The sequence below is a fragment of the Hyperolius riggenbachi genome, chromosome 2, assembly GCF_040937935.1.
Source record: "Hyperolius riggenbachi isolate aHypRig1 chromosome 2, aHypRig1.pri, whole genome shotgun sequence".
Taxonomy (NCBI): Eukaryota; Metazoa; Chordata; class Amphibia; order Anura; family Hyperoliidae; genus Hyperolius; species Hyperolius riggenbachi.
The window spans coordinates 290,715,189-290,736,785 of NC_090647.1; the positions used below are offsets into that span (position 1 = coordinate 290,715,189).

Consider the following 21,597-nt stretch of genomic DNA (forward strand, 5'->3'; position numbering starts at 1 on the left):
TACAGGTATTTGTATTTTGGATCTAATACAAACACTTTTGAATTCATTCATTTTCTGATGTCATATGTGCGCCTGCCGTAGGTGGCACACACAGAGTATCACTCGGGAACTGGAAGACGGAAGTCTTCATTTTGCCGGGGACATGAAGGATTCCTGTGGCTGGAGGACACTCAGAAGGCGGCAGAGGGACACAGAACGGCCGGGAGCCGGCGGAAACCACCGTGATCAGCAGTGGGGGGTGAGTGACATGCTGGACGGATAGATCCGTCCATACCGCTCCCAGCATGTTTTCTGTAGACGTGTATACACGTCTATACTGCCAGGAAGGTTAAAGCCATATTGATAGTAAACTTGTGAATTCCACAGACCCTGACTTGTGGAACCCCTAACCAGTGTTACTTGCGAATTTTCACCAATTAATTTTTGCTTTAAAAATGCTATTTTTCGATTTTGAGAAACTATTCGCAATAATAAATTGTATTTTCACAATATGGTCAAAGACAAAACATTTTTATTTCAATGTGAAAATTTGCGATAACCACAAAAAATCATTTCTTTTTTCCACGAAAAGTGCAAAATCATTTTAGCATGAACATTTGCTTAAAATCATTAGCTCATTACAAAAAAAATTATTTTCGATTATTTTTGCAAAAATGTATACAAAAAGAATATCGGCATTTTCGCTCATCACTGTCCCTAACAAGCTTGGGGACCTGAACAATTGCCCATTTTGATCTATGGAAACACTGGCCCAGACTGTGGCGCCTGGAGTTCTGTAAAGCTTTTTGAATTGGCAATTTTCCTGAATGAATATAGCTTAACCACTTGAGGACCGCAGTGTTAAACCTCCCTAAAGACAAGGCCATTTTTCTGAAATTGGGCGACTGCAGCTTCAAGGGCTCGCTGCAGCGCCGCACAACTCAGCACACAAGTAATCCCCCCCCCCCTTTTCTCCCCCAAAACAGAGCTCTCTCCCAGGGTTTTTTTTTATAAATATTTGTTTGTTTTTATGTTGTAATCTTTTTTTACTATTTTTTATTTATTTATTTTGCCATCCCCCCTCCCTCCCTCCCACAGCCAGCCAATCAGCGTGATCGGCTGTCATAGGCTTCAGCCTATGACAACCGATCACTGTTTTGCCTCTGGAGGGGACAGCCATGTCACACGGCTGTCCCCTGTACTGCGCTGCTGTAGATTGCAGCACTGTACAGCAATAAAAGACAGCGGTTTCGCCGTCTAACAGTCTTCTAGCGGCGATTGCCGCTGGGAGACTGAAGGCGGAGTGGAGCTCTGTCATCAGAGCGGGGATGCGTACGCATTGGTGCGCGCGATCCCTTGCAAAAAACTCCCCCAGGACTTTACGCGTTCATGCCCATTGGCATGACGTGATCTTAAAGTGGTTAAAAAATGATCTATTTTTCTGTGTCAGTTTAGTTTATTTAAAACATTTTGACAATAGTATACTCTTACGTACTAATACATTCTTTTCCGTGTACTGAGCATTGCAATGCAAATATACAGTTCCTAATTAGCGGAACATTATGTATGTTATATCTATTTAAATTAAATGGCAGAAGACAATCAACATAAAAACTCTATAAAGACCAGGTCAATGATTCATGCCAGTGCAATAATTGTAATGTGAAGTCTAGGAGCACAACATAATATGAAGTGCTCGGAGACCAACTCTTAAAATTCAGTAATTATAACAGTCGTCCCAGGTGGCCTGAAAAGTATGCAATTATCATTTAATACGTAGGCTAGCTTTTCATTCAACATCTTCTCATCTATTCTATTATCAATGAGGCCACATGGGAAAGTAATCTATTTTTCATGCAAGTCCTAAAACTAAATAATGAGAACCCAAATGAAACAAATCCAGGCATTGTTTGTTTGCTTATTTATTTGCTCAGAAAAAGAATCCAAACATGCTTACTGGTGTGTGGAGTATAGCTCCTGTGACTGCAGGGGGGCGGGGGGGGGCCTGGGGAGCACAAGGGGTCCATTCATGCTGACTGCCTGGGTAAGGGAAGTTTCTCAGGGTGGGGAGATCAAACAAAAGATTTTTCATTCTCAAATGGCTCGGATGGACAATGTGAGGGGCTCAACGCAGAAGAAGAGCAATCTCTAGCATCCCACCAGCGGCCAGCCAGTGGTGATCTTGGTCCAATAGTATAGTATATTACAGTATATAATAAAGCAGTATTAGTCCATAGAACTTCTTGTGTTCCTTTTTTATATATTTTTTCGCTATCAAACATCTTTATTGAAAGTGAAGATTAACAGTACATACTGGTTGAAGCTTTACTACAGTCAAAACAGTGGGGTACTGAACTGGAGAGTAAATATCAATTGAGTATTATTATTTTTTTCATTCCTTTGTGTAAATAAACCAATGCTGTATCAGTGCAGTTGGAGAAGTTGAAGTTAAGCTCTTTTGAAAAGTAATGAGCAGCCAAAACACTTGCATCTGGCTAAACAAACATTCCTAATAGCAGGATTCTGATGACAAATTCAAAAGGTCATGAGCCCCTGTTAAATTATTTTTTCTACAGGGAATTCTCCCTAAAGATATTTTCACACCTTATCAATAAAATGCATAGAAGCAACCATTAAACAAGAATACTTAAAATAAGTTTGAGATGACCTATTTTCCTACTTTTTTGTACTTTTTTAATCACAAACTTCTGTAAAAATATCTCCAGAGAGAAAATTTAGGAGGAAAGTTAATTGCATTTGGGCCATTGTTTCTCTATGTGGGAGCTGACTGAACCAGATTTTACCTCACCCAGACATGTTTGCTGTGTACACTTTAGAATTTAAATCTGTAAATCGAAAATAAGAAAACGTTCTATTTACTATCACTACTACACAACCAATTAATTGGATCAGACGTTTATCTTCACTCAAAGGGAACCTGAAGTGAAAGGTATATGGAGGGTGCCATATTTATATCCTTTTAAACAATACCAGTTGCCTTGCTGTCCTGCTGATCTCTATGGCTGCAATAGTGTCTGAAATACACATCTCAAACAAACATGCAGCTTATCAACCAATATTTGTCAGAAACATCTGATCTGCATGCTTGTTCAGGGTCTATGGCTAAAAGTACTAGAGGCAGAGGATCAGCAAGACAGCCAGGCAACTGGTATTGTTTAAAAGGAAATTAATATGACAGCCTCCATAGCCCTCTGGCTTTAGGTTCTCTAATTTAAAGAGAATCTGTATTCACAAAATGAAGTATAAACAAACATCCCTGCCTGTTTGGGGTCATCTCCTAGCCCCCTCTGTAATATTTTTGCTGCTCTCCGCTGCAATAAAGAGGGTAAAAAAACTGTTTTATAAACTGTTTTGTAAACAGAAAAGATGGCCACCAAAAAAGGAAGTACATCAGCAGAGCAGTGAACTCAGTTAATACACAGTGAGTACACAGAGAATTCAGTGGGTTACACATTGAATTCAGTCTCCAGAGGTTATGTGCAAGTTTTGAAAGAGCTCTGTGTCAACGAAGCATGACAAGCTGTGTCTTGGCTCTGCACTGGTGTCAGCCTGACAGGCAGATTCCTCCTCAGCCAGCTATTCTTTGTTCAGTTTATCAGTCTGTGTTTATCAACCTCACAGATAGCAGACAAGCTGACAGTGAGAGCAAGGGACAATTGTCTGTGAGGAATAGTCATCACAGGAGCACTGGAGGGGCTTGGAAGGAGTTAACTTGTTCACATTACTGAAGAGTTGGCAGCCTTCCAGACACAGCCGACAAGTCCGACAGGGGAAAGATAAGTTGATTTATTACAGAGATGGAGCAAGTAGAAAGTGCTGCAGTAAGCCAGAGCACAATGGAACAGCCTTAGGAACTTGTAGGATAGGAGAAATACTGCTGAAATTGTTGTGACGGAGTCTCTTTAAGGTTTGCTAAAAAAAATAATAACAATAATTTCAATTGAGGAAATGATAGTAGATACATATGAGCCTAATCTAGCCTTTTACTTTGAGCTCTTTGTATCATATAATACATTTTAGCAACGTGGAACAGCAGTGCAAGGGTTAAGACCATGAGAAGCTGCCTAGCTGGGCTGTTTTCTGCTTGGATCAATGTTTCCTTAAGCATTTCCACAGCTCTTCAATGTTTGATTGACAGAAGATATCTGTGATGCATATTAAAAGTAAACAAATGCTGGCTACCTCAATTGCTATCTTGTAAGATTTCGTAATGGGGCCTGTTTGATAGGCAGCTCTAAGCCAGCGCATTTGTTATTCAGAGAGATCTACTTGTGTGTATCTTCTCCACTGACCTTCCTGCCTCTTTCTAAGAGAAGATGTAGCCAAATACATACGTATGGAATGTAGACACTCTGCCATCTGTACTTCATGTACAGTGACTGAAGATGCCTTTGCCGTTCTGTATTATTGCTTGTCTGGATAAGTGATGATGCAATACATATCTCAGCCCAGTACTGCAGTAACGGTGACCAGCGCTGCAAATGGCAGGTCCTGCACTGTCTGCGCCTGTCCCCGGAACATATCTTAATAACAGATGCGGAGTCCTGTCAACAGGCGAATATGGTAATTAAAACAGCTCTGAGGAAAAGATGGCTTGCAGCACAATTAATTCACTCAAAAATAATAACAATAATTCATTGTAATGTACACCAGATGTCTGATACACCTGTTCATTCTGCTAATGCTGGATGATCATTCTGTATGGCGGTGATGCCTGCTCATCCGGATGTCTGAACATTGCAATTTGTCCCTGAAATACAACTATTAAAAAGCAATGTGTAATGTCATGAAACTTTAAATGCACAGATACAGCGCTATAGTTATGTAAAGGCGGTTATGAAATAGTGCAAATGCACCAAAGCTGCTACAGAAGATTGGTGATCCTCAATGGGTTTAGAGCATTTATAAGTCTTATGATTAAAGTGGATAGAATACATCCTCAGAGCTGATTGATGTAGGACCCATTTTCTTAACATTTGATCATTCTGTCACTGATCCTCCGTGATTCCAAAGACCATATGATTTGATCCATTAAAAAAGTAGATGACAAATGTGTAATTGTGAACCAAATGGTGACAAGCCCTTGCGTACATTCAAGTAAGTAATTTTACAAGAGATAAAAAGATTATTTTTAAGGCAAAATACCATCATAATCCAGTTATAACACCGTTTCATTCAAAACCATACTGTTAAAGCCCAAGTGCACATTAGCAAGCAGAAATCTTAAACCTCTTCCTAATTTAATGCATTCAATATGTCTCTAAAAACAAAGTTTGCACTTATTTTCATTTATTATATGAAAAAAACAACAACTCACAAGCTTCATTTCCTTCTGTCTGTGAAGGCAGGGCCCAGCATTACATGGACTAGTGGGGCAGCACCCCATTAACATCTGCAAAGCCCCCAGTTAGCTCATTTAGGCTTCATGGTCAGGGAATAAGGATATTTCTTACCATTACTGAAGACCAGAAATGGTACCTACAAACTTTTTTTTTTTGCCTTAATGAGGTATGCATTTAAGTCATGAACAGAATACAAATGTAAGGATTTATAATTAGTTCTCTGCCTGGAGGGCTACTTTAAACTGATACTGAACACAACAATATAATAATCAGGACTTTAACCAGGTAAGGACCGCTTTGTTAAACCCTTCTAGTGACCAGGCCAGTTTTTTACTAATTCGGACACTGCAGCTTTAAGGGCTCGCTGCAGGGCCGCACAACTCAGCACACAAGTGATTCCCCCCCCCCTTTTTTTCTCCCCACCAACAGAGCTCTCTGTTGGTGGGGTCTGATCGTTCCCCAGCTGTTTTTTTTTATTTTTATAAAGAAAAATGTATATAAATTTGCCTGTATTTTTAATTATTTTTTTATTCCCCCCCGCTAGCCAATCAGTGTGATCGGCTGTCATAGGCTTCAGCCTATGACAACCGATCACATTCCTGCCTACAGAGGGGACAGCTGTGCCACACAGCTGTCCCCAGCACAGCGCTGCCTTAGATCGCAGCGCTGTACAGGGTTATTAGACAGTGGTTTCGCCGTCTAACAGTCTCCAAACGATGATCACTGATGGGACACTGAAGGCAGGGTGGAGCTTTGCTATCCATGCCGAGATGCACGTGCATTGGCGTGCACGATCTCCTGCAAACCCCATTCCCAGCCATTCACACCAATCGGCGTGGAGTGGTCCTGGGGCTGCAGCCGCGTTCACCCTAATTGGTGTGGAGCGGTCGACAAGAGGTTAAGGGCCCCTTCACATGGATGGCTGCTGAGTGGGGCATTTAAATGCTTTAAATGCTGGTGATCAATAGCTAGAAATTGTGACTCAAGTTTTTGTGTTTGGGAGTGTTTTGTTTGCAAGTCATACGTTTATAAAGGGATTTAGAGCAACAGCATTTTGGGACTTCAAAAACTCTCCTCGAACAACAAGCAGAGGGGATGCAAGTGAGTAACATCGAATGCTAGCTGTTGCAATTGTTGCTCCTCATCACTGGCAAACCCAAACGACTCTTAGACACTACATGCTGCGTTCAGGACGAGACGAGAAATCTACCGCGGCAACTTTACCAACGCTTTCAAACACTGTAACCACCGTTTGAACAACCTCTTCCACCCACTCAAAAAGTTGATCTCTTCTTAAACATAGCATTCAGAGGCTGAAAAAAACAATGTTTCTGACCATTTGAACTGATCCTAAATAGTTCTTGTAGTTCTTTTGCAACTCTCCTCTCTGCACACTAGAATGATTTTCCTACAGTGATGCCACAGCCATCTCAAGAAATCTTAACCACACAGTGTTGTTCACCTTATGCATCCGAGCAACTTTCACCTCCCATTAATTCGCTAATAACTTTATAACTACCGTATATACTCGCAAGCAAGCCGACCCGCATGTAAGCCGACCCCCCCACTTTTACCCCAAAAAACAGGAAAAAATGATTGACCCTCATGTAAGCCGGGGGTAGGAAACGCTGGCCGCGTGATCCCCCCAGTATGTCCCAGTATAGCTAGTATAGTGCCCATTATAGGTAGGTAGTGCTCAGTATAGCAAGTAAAATGCCCCAGTATAGCTAGTATAGTGCTCATTATAGCTAGTATAGTGCTCAGTATAGCTAGTATAGTGCTCATTATAGCTAGTGAAGTGCCCCAGTTTAGCTAGTATAGTGCTCAGTATAGGTAGGTAGTACTCAGTATAGCTAGTAAAATGCCCCAGTATAGCTAGTATAGTGCTCAGTATAGCTAGTATAGTGCTCAGTATAGCTAGTATAGTGCTCAGTATAGCTAGTGAAGTGCCCCAGTTTAGCTAGTATAGTGCTCAGTATAGTTAGTATAGTGCCCCCAGTATAGCTAGTATAGTGCCCCCAGTATAGCTAGTATAGTGCCCCCAGTATAGCTAGTATAGTGCCCCCAGTATAGCTAGTATAGTGCCCCCAGTATAGCTAGTATAGTGCCCCATTATAGCTAGTATAGTGCCCCATTATAGCTAGTATAGTGCTCAGTATAGTTAGTATAGTGCTCAGTATAGTTAGTATAGTGCCCCCAGTATAGCTAGTATAGTGCCCCCAGTATAGCTAGTATAGTGCCCCCAGTATAGCTAGTATAGTGCCCCCAGTATAGCTAGTATAGTGCCCCCAGTATAGCTAGTATAGTGCCCCATTATAGCTAGTATAGTGCCCCATTATAGCTAGTATAGTGCCCCATTATAGCTAGTATAGTGCCCCATTATAGCTAGTATAGTGCCCCCAGTATAGCTAGTATAGTGCCCCCAGTATAGCTAGTATAGTGCCCCCAGTATAGCTAGTATAGTGCCCCCAGTATAGCTAGTATAGTGCCCCCAGTATAGCTAGTATAGTGCCCCCAGTATAGCTAGTATAGTGCCCCCAGTATAGCTAGTATAGTGCCCCATTATAGCTAGTATAGTGCCCCATATAGCTAGCATAATGCCCCAGTATGGGTGGGTAGGTGCTGTCCCTCCCCGCTCCCCCTGCGGCCGCCGCTGCTGCTATTACCTCAGGCGGCGCCGCTTCCTCTATCCCCGTCCTCCTCCGGTAGTAACTCATTCACAGCAGCGCGCCTCTCGCTGCTGTGATGACGAGGAAACCATAGAGAGCGGCTTCCTGTAGCGTGATGCCGTTACTATGGGAACCGCTCTCTATGGTTTCCTGCGTCATCACAGCAGCGGGGGGCGCGCTGCTGTGAATGAGTTACCGGAGGAGGACGGGGATAGAGGCAGCGGCGCCGCCTAAGGTAATAGCAGCGGTGGCCGCGGGGGGAGCGGGGAGGGACAGCACCTATCCACCCACCCACCAACCCACACATGACTCGCAAGCAAGCCGACCCCCCAACTTTTGGCCCACTTTTGGGGGGTCAAAAATTCGGCTTGCTTGCGAGTATATACGGTACTTATCACAATTAATTGATCTATATCTTGTTTTTTCTGCCACTAATTAGGCTTTCTTTAGGTGGTACATTTTGCTAAGAATTATTTTTTTCTAAATACATTTTAACAGGAAGATTAAGAAAGAAATGGAAAAAATGTATTTATTCAATATTTAAAAATTATTTCTCAGATTTTGGCCATTATAGTTTGAAATTAATACATGCTATTAAAATTAAAACTCATGTATTTTATTTGCCCATTAGTCCCGGTTATTACACCATTTAAATGATGTCCCTATCACAATTTATAGCGCCAATATTTTTTTTATAAATAAAGGTGCATTTTTTCAATTTGTGGTCATCATTATTTACAAGCTTATAAATTAAAAAAATATAATAATATACTCTCTTGACATGCATATTTAAAAAGTTCAGACCTTTAGGTAACTATTTATGTTGTTGTTTTTTTGTTTAATTGTAATTTGAAAAAAAAATTTAGTTAAAAAATGTATTTGGGTAATTTTTGGTGTGGGAGGTAAACAGCTAATTTTAAATGTAATATAATGTAATTATTTAATAAAAAATGTATGTGGGTGTAGTTTACTATTTGGTCACAAGATGGCCACAGTCAAAAAGTCCTGGAAGTAAACAATCTTGCTTCCAGGAAAAAGAAAGAGGATGGGAAACTTTTTTTTTTGCAGAAAGACCGCGGCCTCTGATAAGAGACTGTCGGTTTTTCTGCGGATTACTTAGACCGATGAATGGGAAGTATATTCCCATTCATTGATCGGGGGGCTAATGGCAGGCAGCGGGAGCGCGCGCCTCAGGCAGCAGGAGAAGCACAGTTTATAGACTTAAGTGGTTAAACTGTAGGAAAAACATTATTGTCATTGTACACTTTTCATGTTTTCCTGTAATCCAGCTACTTTGTGACACTTTTCTTGTTCATGATCTGTACTGCTTCCCAGCCATATATATACCTGTAGAGCTTTTAGGTAACCTCCTTACAGTGGACCAATGTCTGGGCCATGATCTGGTTCTGAGAGCGAATGAGAGTTATCTCGGACAGGAAATTGTAAATATAATCTACAATATAAACACACGGAGAAGAGGTAGCTATTTTTAAATGCTCAACCCATTTAAAAAGGGTGATGATGGAGACCTTTGGGACTTTTTGTCAGTCACTAAATTTGAGTTTCCTGGTGCATTATACTTTAAAATAAGGGTTGTTTAAGGTAGAGTCTATGCTTCTGACATGACTGTATTTTAACCCTAAGAGATATCAGTTTTATAGACCCTTATATAGGCATTTTTACTACCCAGCAAACATTTAGAGCAAGCAATAGGCTCTGAAGTTCTCACAAATCAAAATTTTGCAAGCAAGAAATTGGAAGGTACATGAAGGATAAAAAAAACACAACCTAATATTGACAGTGCTGTGTGATCATTTCACAACCAAATCTAAGTTCATTTAATCTAGCAACTATAATAGCAAACTTTTTAAGGGAAGCAGGACTGACCTTCATAGGTAGAGCGAAACCCTTGAGCACTGACTGCATAGTCTGAGACCAGCCAAAGAGTTAGGAGACTGCCACTGCTCACAATTGGTGCCGGAAGATGAAAACCTGTTAACCTGGAGAAGAAAGAAAAATTAATTTCAAAGCTGATTGCAACGATAGTCTGTTACTAGCACATAAACCATGTTTAATGGTAAATTTCCCACATGCCTTATCAATTTTATTCCTACTATAAAATATCACAAAATGGGCTTGATTATATTAGGATCGTTATTTCTAGAAAAAAAACAGGATAGGATTTTACACAATATTTAACAAAGGCATTTAGCCAATTCATTTTAGTTGAAGGATACCTATGGCTTTCAGACAGGAAAAAAATAACATAAAATTGCTCTGAAATTCAAATGATGCATCTGTACACAATTGTACAAAATATTATCTGCAGAATTCCTGGGAAAAGAACCAAAAACAAAGACATTTCAAATTTTAGGTAATTAACTGTAGACAATTATGGTGTAAAAATGGTCCCTTTAGGAATAATTTTGTAGCTTTCACAAATATGCAATGTTTACAGGACTAACCAGGTCTTTAAGTGGTTCTCCACATCTGATAAAAACTTTTCTGTACCCCACAAACAAATAAACCAGACAGAGCTCACTGTAAAGGAAACTATTTGTATTTACTTGAATTTTAATTAGTCACTTGACTGTAACACTCTTTTTGTAGCCTAGACGTCTGGTAGCCATACACCAGGCGATGGGACGGTTTGCCACCTTATCCTTCTCCAGATTGAGAGGGATAAGGAGGCCAACATATGTATTTCCTTTTAAACATTACAAAATGCCTGGCTTTCCTACTGATCCTAAGCCTCTGATACAAGTATGCAGATCAGGTACTCTGACAGAAGTCTGACTAGATTAGCCCCATGCTTGTTTTAGGTGTGTAATTCAGACACAACTGTAGCCAAATAAATAAATATGGCAGCCGCTACCTCCATTTGCCTTTATACTTATAAGCAGGTAATTCTTATGCTAATATCAGTAAAAATAATTGCTTTATCTTATCCATTACAATTAGCAGTTTACAACTTTCCAACTTTGTTCTAATGCAATATTTTCTAAGTCCATCAAGTAAGCACCCAATAGGCATACAACCATGTGACTCTGTCACCCGGCAAAGTCTTAAGGGTTCTTTCACATCAGAGCTTATGTTTGGAAAAGCTAAAAGCATGCTTTTGCTGTTTGCGTTTTGATGCGTTTTTCATGCGTTTTCAATCTGTTACACCGCATAGGAAAATGCAGGTGAAGTTATTGTGTTTTGACTTTCAACTACTGTGTACATTGAAATGTTTTAAAGATGCATGCTCTTCTTGGAGCTGGTATTTTACATTGATTTTACATTTACATTGAAGAAGGGGGCATACCCCAAAACAGTGTCTGTCACTGTCTTTGGCCTACTCTCTAATGTCTATCCATTAAAAAAGCTTGATTAATACAAGGTGTTTTCGGATCCATATTTTCTAAGCCTGCATTCAAGTCTTATGTACAGTACCTGTATCTATTCACACATTGTTGAATACCAAGTATTCCATTTAAGTGTATGTAAGGTCACCTATAAAAAACACTGTTATGACCAGTGGTATAGCTAAGGAGCTGTGGTCCCCAGGGGATGTTTTAAATTGAGCCCCTCAAGCACTCTATATGTAACAACTGATATGGAGCACCAAAACCTTCCATGAACAGTTGCTGTATTAGAGAGGGATCAGCAGGGGAGAAAAATAGTTTGCTAATGATTACCACTATTCTAATCACATATAGAGGTGATGATCATGTGATCATTACCAGCATAACACCAATATAACACCAATCAGAGCTAATACACTGGCCGAAGGATGCTCCTAGTGAGCCCCTCTGGTTAGGATGGGGTAGATAAACAATATTTTAATGTAATGCTAGGACCTACTTAAACAAAAACAAAAAAGGCACGCACATTGCAAAATAAACTAGGTGTAATGTCCCTAAAATATTTTCACTAAAATTATATATACTAAGTAAAATGCAGACATTTGTCTTGGATTCATAACTTCTGTAGTCTGGCTAAGCTACAGTGTTTTATGTCAGGACCCCTCCGGAATAGCTGCATTCACTCATCAATAAGCTCATCCTGCAATTCACACCACTCCAGGGAACTCTGCACAAATACAGCGCTCACAGTAAATGTATCAATAAAGGTGAGTGGACAGCAGCCGTGACTTGGTTATCATTTGTCTTTTCTGTTCAGTTGATACACTTGCTCTGAACATTGATGTCTCAAAGGTACTGAAACTTGAAGAGCAGCCCGGGGTTAGTTTCTCAGAAATGTAGTCCTAGTGATTTTTTTTAAGGATACAGAAGATACGTTTACATTAGATATTTTAATATGTGAGTAAAAACAAACCCAGACTGTGTGAACAGAGCCTGTAGTGGCTTGGTGCCGAGCATACATGAGCTACTATATGCCAGTAGAGGTCACAACTAAGATATGAGCTGCTCACTCAGATTATCAAGAGCAGTCTCATGAAAATGAATTATCTAGTAGATGCAGGTCTCATATTGCTTGATGCACAAAAGTGTGGAATATCGCAATACACAGACAGCACACAGCAATACTGGCCCTACCACTGTATCCCTCCTTATATGCCAGGCTCAACCCTTTTCATATCCCCTCTCCACCACCCATTTTACTTTTGCATTGATAATTTTATGTTTCTTTACCATACCAATAAAGCTAATTTTGAATGGGGAAAGGATGAGCAGAGAAAAAGAAGGAGAAAGGATAGGACAGAGAGGAGATGAACGGAAGAGCTGGACAGGACAGCAGGAGAAGGAGTAGAAAGTGGGGTAAGTGAGGAAGAGGGACAGAGAGAGAGAGAGGAGAGGGGGAGGGAGAAAGAGAGGGGGATACAAGAAGCAAAAAGAAATAGCTGGGACAGTAGGGAGAGAAAGAGAAGGGGGAAGAGAGGAGTGTGGGAAAGGGAGAGAGAGGGTAAGAAAGAGAGGAGGGGGAAGAGAGAGACACTTGTATTGAGCAACTGCATTGATGATTAAAAACCCTTCTCCAAGTAACATTTTGTTGCCATTACCTCTTCTCCATATAGCAAGCAAAGAAGGTTGCATATGGGTTACACAGAAAATAAAAAATAAGCCAGAGAGAGTGCGGAAGACCCTTTTTCAATTAACTTTTTCTCTTAGGTTTATTTTCACACTATATAAATACAATTCCCTTGAACCACTGTGCGACCACCTAACGCCGATCGGCGGCCGCAGAATGGCTCCCCCAGGACCGCCTAACGCTGAAAGGCGTCAAGTCCTGGAGGAGATTAGCGGGGATAATCCCCGCTTGAGTGATGGGAGGAAAGGAAAGAAAGAACAAAAGGAAGAAAGAAAGAAAGAAAGAAAGAAAGAAAGAAAGAAAGAAAGAAAGAAAGAAAGAAAGAAAGAAAGAAAGAAAGAAAGAAAGAAAGAAAGAAAGGGACTTGATTCCAATCTGATATTTTAAATTTGCAGGGTTATGATGTGAACATTGCAAGTGCTCAGAGATGTTGTTCATTTTCCTGACAGTGTTGAGAATGGCAAAAGGTTTAAAAGACTGTGGGTGGTGTTGCTATATTGCTGCAGGGATACTGAAGATTACTAGGAACAAGTATTTCCAATAGAGAATTAATTCAGTACTGAGCGACGTTCCTGGAAGCTTCCAGAGGCCTATTTGTTACCTTTCTGATAAATACCGCAAATAGAGTTCTGCACATGAAGCTATTGAAGCTATGGAGAATGCGGGATGTGCAATGACACTGATTGACACTCTTTAGGGGACAAGTGACACTTTTTTTACAACCAAGAAAATGTACGTGTACGTGTGTGTATGTGTGTATGTGTGTGTGTGTGTGTGTGTGTGTGTGTGTGTGTGTGTGTGTGTGTGTGTGTGTGTGTGTGTGTGTGTGTGTGTGTGTGTGTGTGTGTGTGTGTGTGTGTGTGTGTAGTCTATCTGATCATGAATGTCTCTGTGAGAGAAAGTTTCCTCACATTATGGATTTTTTTTTTTTTTTTTAAAACGAGCTTTCATTTTCCTTAAAATGTTATGAAACTCAGCATTTCGTCTTTGCTCTAAAAGATTATTTTCAGCATAAAATCTGCTGGCAGCAGAACAACATTCAAACAGTTAAAGACAGCGCTTTCTTCTACAGTGAAAAGATTATATCCAAATGGGACGTTTAGATCCAAACTCATGTGATTACATTATCTTCACAGAACCAGCAGCGCAATTAAGGAGAATGCTGCCAAAGGTGCGCTGGCTTCACAGCGCAGGGTAAAGAAAAATGTGTCTAAAGTACCTCAGCGCAATGGATATGAGTCATCCGCATAAAACAGGGTGGTCACAGTACCTGTTCTTGAAGTTCCCACCTCTGTTGTTTCTGCGGAGTATGTTCAGAAGGATCTTTAATCTTGCTGTAATCCCGACAAGGTAGCTCCACTCCGTGTGGGTGCTAGGACAAACACGCTGGACGGATTTCCGGCTCTCTAGGTCATGTGGCCCACGTTGTTGGTGATGGGTAGTTACCCTGTGCGTTCAAAATGCGTCCTCTGCGTCAATTGGCTGTGCTGAAGATACTCAGACCGGTAAAATGATCAACAACTTTTTATTGATATTTCGAAATAAGCACTTGGACAACGCGTTTCGCGACATAAGTCGCTTCCTCAGGTCAAATAAACGTGCTTAGATGCTATAACGGATCGCTGGGCGCCATCATGGCGCCCAGCGATCCGTTATAGCATCTAAGCACGTTTATTTGACCTGAGGAAGCGACTTATGTCGCGAAACGCGTTGTCCAAGTGCTTATTTCGAAATATCAATAAAAGTTGTTGATCATTTAACCGGTCTGAGTATCTTCAGCACAGCCAATTGACGCAGAGGACACATTTGGAATGCACAGGGTAACTACCCATCACCAACAACGTGGACCACATGACCTAGAGAGCCGGAAATCCGTCCAGCGTGTTTGTCCTAGCACCCACACGGAGTGGAGCTACCTTGTCGGGATTACAGCAAGATTAAAGATCCTTCTGAACATACTCCGCAGAAACAACAGAGGTGGGAACTTCAAGAACAGGTACTGTGACAACCCTGTTTTATGCGGATGACTCATATCCATTGCGCTGAGGTACTTTAGATTATATTATCTTGCTTAGGTTTCCTTATCATCCACAATTAGTAAATATTCCTACCAGTGTTTCAACTTGCACGGTTAGCAGAAGGTAAAAAACGGGAGATATCTCACTAGATACATTATAATAAATAAAGACAGCAGCTGTGCAATAAAATGTAACGGCAGCTTTCAGAGCAGTTAAACTGTACTTTGTGAACTTGTAATTTGTAAATGGACAATAATACTTGTGCACAAAAAAGCACATATGATAACTGTATGGGTAATGTAACGATTGGTGTCAGCACGCAGAGAGAATCTGATTATTGGTGATCTGCAGTATCACCTAGATTGCAGATATATACCCGATTATTGATGATCTGCAGTATCACCGATAATCAGATATATTGCTAACCTCTGGACACCTATGTATAAGTGAGTGTTTGGTGTAACAGTAATACTTTGAGTAATGTACCTGCTGAGCAGGTGGTATACAATATAGAGACACAGCTCTGGGAGAACCGGAACCTTCCAGCAGCCTAAGGCTCTCCGGGGTGAAGAGTCAAGCTGGATACGGGAAGGACCTAGGAGTGAGTGACACCTAAGGTGGATGTCACTATCTGAATTGGAGACTATCTCTTTTAAGGGGAGAGATAGCTCTCTAGGTCGGGCATGCCGGGTCGGCAACACACTGACAGATAAAGTACAAAGACAGAAGGCTGATTCAGTATCCAAGTCAAGCAGGGTCTGGCAACGGAATATCAGATATACGAGGTACCGAATCAGAAGACAGAGGAGTAGTCAGAAAAGCTATAAGTCATAACATATATCAAACAATGCCTATTCTGGGTGCGAGGTCCTTGGTCTCAGTACCTCGGAACTAGTCTGAAGAATACACAGATGATAATACAGTATTCCCTAGACTGGGTGCGAGGTCCGTAGTCTCGGCACCCTGGAACTAGTCCGAAGTATAACACAGATGATAACACAGTTTCCTAAGCTGGGTGTGAGGTCCTTGGTCTCTACACCCTGGAACTAGCTAGAGGTATAACACAAATGATAACACAGTTCCCTAAGCTGGGTGTGAGGTCCTTGGTCTCTACACCTTGGAACTAGCTTAAGCATAAACAGAATACAATTCAAATAATCTGGCTAAGTGTGTATTCCCAGGTCCACCTGGTTCAAACACACTGAGGATCTGACTAGGTCTGAGTGCTTCCACGTAGTGATCGCAATGGCAGACAATTTGCAAGTGAACAGCAGGAACTACCACCCCTAATTGCTCAACCAATAGTATCCCGTTCAGGAGTCAGCTGATCGGCGTGGTCAGCTGACTCTTCCTGCTTAGTATGAGAATTCTGCCTCTCAGCGCGCGCGTGTGTATTCCTAAGCCTATGTGCACTAACAGACTCAGCCATACCAGCCACATGCTGCCGCATGCAAACCACCGCACTGGACGCGGAAGCAGCCAGCCTTACTGTTGCATGTGGTGGCTTTTCCGCGTTCTGCCCTGCTGCCAAACACACGCTTCCACGTCCCAACCGCCGCACTGGACGCGGAATCAGCCGCCTGCTCAGTAGCACCTGTGGCGGCTTTTCCGCGATCTCTCACAGGTAATAAGAACAAACACACATTTTATTGAATATTATGGCAGAGTTTAATACCGCTTTTATGTGGAAGTGACATCATTGCGACAGGTGTGCTGTTTCTATTGGTAAGCGGTTTAAGGTGGGACATATTTAACTACCTGCGGACCGAGCGAGTACGAATCTACGTCGGGCAGGGAGCGCTGCGGTCCTGACCGGACGTAAACTCTGCATCCCATTGACCGTGCGCCCCAGCCCGTCCGCTTCACTTGGTCCGCTCTGCCCCCGCCGCAATGTGATGCCCTGCCGCCTCTATGACGGCAGACCGCTGTGAGCCGGGCAGGAGCCGTTTTCATTGGCTCCTGGCCCTGTCATTCCTGTAAGCCGTTCCCATTGGCTTACATGGAATGACAGGGTCAGGAGCCAATGAAAGCGGCTCCTGACCGGCGCACAGCGCTCTGCCGTCATAGCGACGGCAGAGAGAGCAGCCTGCGGCGGGGACAGAGCGGCGTGTACGGCGGGAGCGACGGTAACTTGCGGCGATTCGTCAGGAAGCAGCGGTTTGCTGGACCAGCACCCTCTGGTCCTTAAGGGGGCAGAGGGGGCTGGTCCAGAAAGGGTTAACCAAAGGACTGTATATCAAGTATATACTGTATGTGTGTCTGTGTGTGTCAACCAAACGTAATATTTTCCATCTTATGTGTAAGTTTCCTAAAGCAGCAGCAACACAACAGTCTGATATGCCTATGTGCAAAGCACTGGGGTGGAGAGAGAAAGGCAAGGCTTGTACCAAGGACACTTTATATAAAGACTTAGTACCATGGCCTGTGCTGAAAAAAATGATTAATTGTGCAGCTACTACAAGTCCTATTTATTAAGGTCCAAGGATAATACTCAGCTGAGCCCCTGAGACAAAACCCTTGCACATAATGCATATATATTTATTGGAGCAGCAGTACAAACATCTATTTTAAATCTTTAAGAGCTTATAGCAATGCATCCCATTTCTGATATGAAAAAATGATGATGCTTCTCAGCCTTCTGCTCACATAGTTACATAATTATCTAGGTTGAAAAAAGACACATCCGTCATGTTCAACCACAAAAGTCTTAATAGGTTCATGTCGATAGAAACACTGATACGAAGCAAATAAAACATACTGTAAAGAGTATGAGGATCAAATTGGATCAAAGTAAATTGTGACTTTGACTTTAACCACATTTCCTGAGAGGATCAAATCCACGTGAGCAAGTCCAAAACGTCACTTTCTATACATCCCTTAAAGAGGAACTCCAGCCTAAACAAACATACTGTCATTAAGTTACATTAGTTATGTTAATTAAAATAGATAGGTAATATAATCTCTTACCCACACTGTTTTAAAAGAACAGGCAAATGTTTGTGATTCATGGGGGCTGCCATCTTTTTGGTTGAAAGCAGGTGACAGGGAGCATGAGACACAGTTCCAACTGTCTTGTGTCCTGAGCACCTCTCCCAGTTGCTAGGCAACGTGAATAACAACATAGGAAATCCCATCATGCTCTGCACAGCATCAGGGAAAAAAGCCCGGGCTTTTTTTCTTTGATGGGTGGAGCTTAGCTAAAAATGCAGCTAAAAATGATGCTTTGGTAAGAAAAATAAAGTTCTGCTGCTGTGAAACTGTTAAAGAAACGCCAAGCCTTTTCAGTTCTGCTGAGTAGATTTTTAGTCCGGCGGTTCACTTTAATATCTCTGTTAGAAATCAGCCTCTCTCGGTGAGCTTGCAATACAGTTGCTTGGAGTGCTCATCGAGCACTGCAGCAGTTATGACATCTGAAGACTGAATACATTGATTGGAAAGCTACAGGATACCTCCCTATAGAGGAACTCCAGTGAAAATAATGTAATAAAAAAGTGCTTCATTTTTACAATAATTATATATAACTGATTTAGTCAGTGTTTGCCCATTGTAAAATATTTTCCCTAAATCCCTAATTTAGACAAGACAAAGACAAGACAAATAACATTTATATTGTGCTTTTCTCCTGGTGGACTCAAAGCGCCAGAGCTGCAGCCACTAGGGCGCGCTCTATAGGCAGTGTTAGGGAGACTTGCCTAAGGTCTCCTACTGAATAGGTTCTGGATTACTGAACAGGCAGAGCCGAGATTCGAACCCTGGTCTCCTGTGTCAAAGATAATTATGGATTTAAAAGGTAATTATGAGCCCTTAACCATTACACTATCCAGCCACATTCTGACATTTATTACATGGCGCCATTTTTACTGTTGGCAGGTGATGTAGCTGCTGCATGTTTTTTTGTCAGTTGGAAACAGCTGTAAACAGCTATTTCCCACAATGCAGCAAGGTTCACAGACAGGAAACTGCCAAGAGTACGTACTCAGAATTTCTTTGTGGGAGGGGTTTCACCACAATATCAGCCATATAGCGCCCCCTGATGGTCTGCTTGTGAAAAGGAATCGATTTCTCATGTAAAAGGGGGTATCAGCTACTGATTGGGATAAAGTTCAATTTTTGGTCAGAGTTTCTCTTTAACTGCTGGAGGATGTATCACATTGACAATAACAATAACTCAACATGGCCTTCAGCAGAAGAGAATTATTGTAAGCAGCTATAGAGTTCATTTTCAGAAGACCGCTTAGTGGAATATTACAAAATCCATTAAGGGCCTTGGCTGATACACTGACTTGTACCAGTTATTGTTCCCGTTATTGCCTGAAGAAGCGGGTTTGATCCTGCAAAACGAGTTGCATTGTGTAGTGTACAAATACATTTCATTATTGACTATTAATCAACCATTTCGGTGCCCATTTTCCAGGGAAGTTAGTCCACCACTACCTCCTTTTTTAAACATATTTTAATTATTTTACCCTGTTTTTGGCACTTCTGTTCAAACCTTCATTGTATTGAAATCAATGGGCTGCATTTGAACCAAGTGAAAAAAAAGTTAGGCATGCTGCAGTTTTCCGCAGCACGCATCAGATTTCTCACTGTCATGCATGGCACGGCAAAGCGTTACGGATGTGAATTTGCATCAGCAGGGTTTCAGAAACGGATGTGGCACCCCAGTTGAAACATAGCCTAACATCTGAAAGTAATAAAGCATGATACCATCCTTCTATCTTATAAAATGAAATAAATGTAAAACCTCTGACCATACAATATATAATTATGAAGCAACGCTGCCCGTTTTTTTTCCCCCTAGTGATCGCCTTAGCCATCGCTTGTTAAATCGTTGCTACAAATTGGTCCTTCTCAATGATTGTCTGCTGCCAATGCCTTTCTACAGGAAGTCAGAAGAACCAGCTTGTAATATCTCTATTAATAGCAATTTGAAGCTGATTCACCTAGCGACTGTTACTTCCTAATATGCAGCAGAAAATCGCTGGTAATAAATGATTTATAGCAGCGATTCATCTCTGGCATTCGATTGCTTGTGTGACATTGGCCTTGGTCCAAGTCTAGTAACACTGACATGATCTTCAGGCTGTTACATCAGAGAGAACAATATTTTTTCAGACGCCAAAGTTTGGGTGGAAAAAAAGAAACATCCTTGTCCATCTTTACATGACAGTAGTGTACAGAGATATACAGCGCAAGAAAGAAGAAAGATAGAGGGGCAAGCTTTTAACACGTGTGACTAAGAACCTTATAGCCACTGAAGAGAAAACCTAACATACACCGTATCTAAAATATTACACATGCACCAATATATGTAGTAGCTTTCTGTCCACGCTGATAATATATTTTTCAGAGTGAAATTATTAACCTTACCAATAATTACAGTTAAGCTCAGAAGGTAAAAGAAACAAATCCTCAGGGATGTAGGAAACGGCTCTGATTGAATTATGTACAGCATGGTTAAAATCTGCATTCACAATCTGTCATCTGAAAGGATTCTGTGATCCAAGGAAAGCTGGAAGTTTCTTGATATTGTTGTCTGACAGTGGCAGCTATCAATGTGACAGAGCCGGATAATGCATTGTAATGCTAATTTCTCTCTTCAAGGTTTTGAAATGTGAAGTCGCCAGAAGGTTTTCATTAAAATGTGCGCTGTGCATGCTCAAACTGCCACAGTTCTTGACACTGCAGAGCTCACAGACAGTATTACAAGATCTAAAACCTATTCACCTTGCCATAAGCAGTTCAAAGCTGCATTCAGGAAAATCTTAGAAGTACTGATGAGCGGACCACTCTCCTGAACCAGGACAAGGATGGACAGCATATACCCTGCGGATCTCCGATCATCGCCAGCCTGGCAGCTTATCTGCTTAAAACAAACCTTAACCAAGAGGAATAGAATGCTGTCCTCTTTATTCCCATAAATCCTTAGACCACCGCAGACATCTATAGGTGTTCTGTGTTTTCGCATCCACATGCCACAAATGTCTATTGGCATTTAAAAGCACAAAAAATACTTCCCCCTACAGCAGATGTCTATAGGCGTGTTTGTTTGCCCATATTCCTTTGCCACGGATGTATAAAAGGTGTTTAGTACAACGTTTTGGCTCTGTGCCAACTTCCCATTTTTACTTGAAAAATGCAAATAATTCTTAGATGATGCAGAATTATGCAAAGATTACTGTATATGCAGCTTGAAGATGGACCAATCAAATGCTTCCAGTGCAAGATTTGATCAGTCCATTTTACACTAGATTTTAATAAGAATTTTCTTAGTTCTGTATCATAATAATTTGCATAATAAATCTAAATTCCCTTAAAGGTATTTGTACCTCAGTTACAATCCCTGCTGAAAAATGTGGACTTTGGTACATGTAGATTTGGACAAGACATTGAAAGTGTACCTGACCTGAGAGGAATGTAAAGGAAAAATGTATACATACCGGGGGCTTCCTCTAGCCCCCTTTGTCCTGATCACTCCCTTGCCATCCTCCACTGCCTCCTCGTTCGTCCGCGATCCTCCCGGTAACTTCGGCC

The 21,597-nt window shown here is 41.4% G+C and overlaps 1 protein-coding gene across 2 annotated transcripts in view; it reads right to left on the bottom strand.

Moving 5' to 3' along the window:
* CSMD2 (CUB and Sushi multiple domains 2) overlaps window positions 1–21,597 on the bottom strand; it is a 1,291,405-nt gene that overhangs the window by 942,751 nt on the left and 327,057 nt on the right. For both annotated transcript variants that reach the window (XM_068268938.1, XM_068268934.1), the window contains exon 3: window positions 9,899–10,011. In XM_068268938.1, the coding sequence (XP_068125039.1) occupies window positions 9,899–10,011 (113 nt within the window). The remainder of the gene's footprint in view (window positions 1–9,898; window positions 10,012–21,597) is intronic.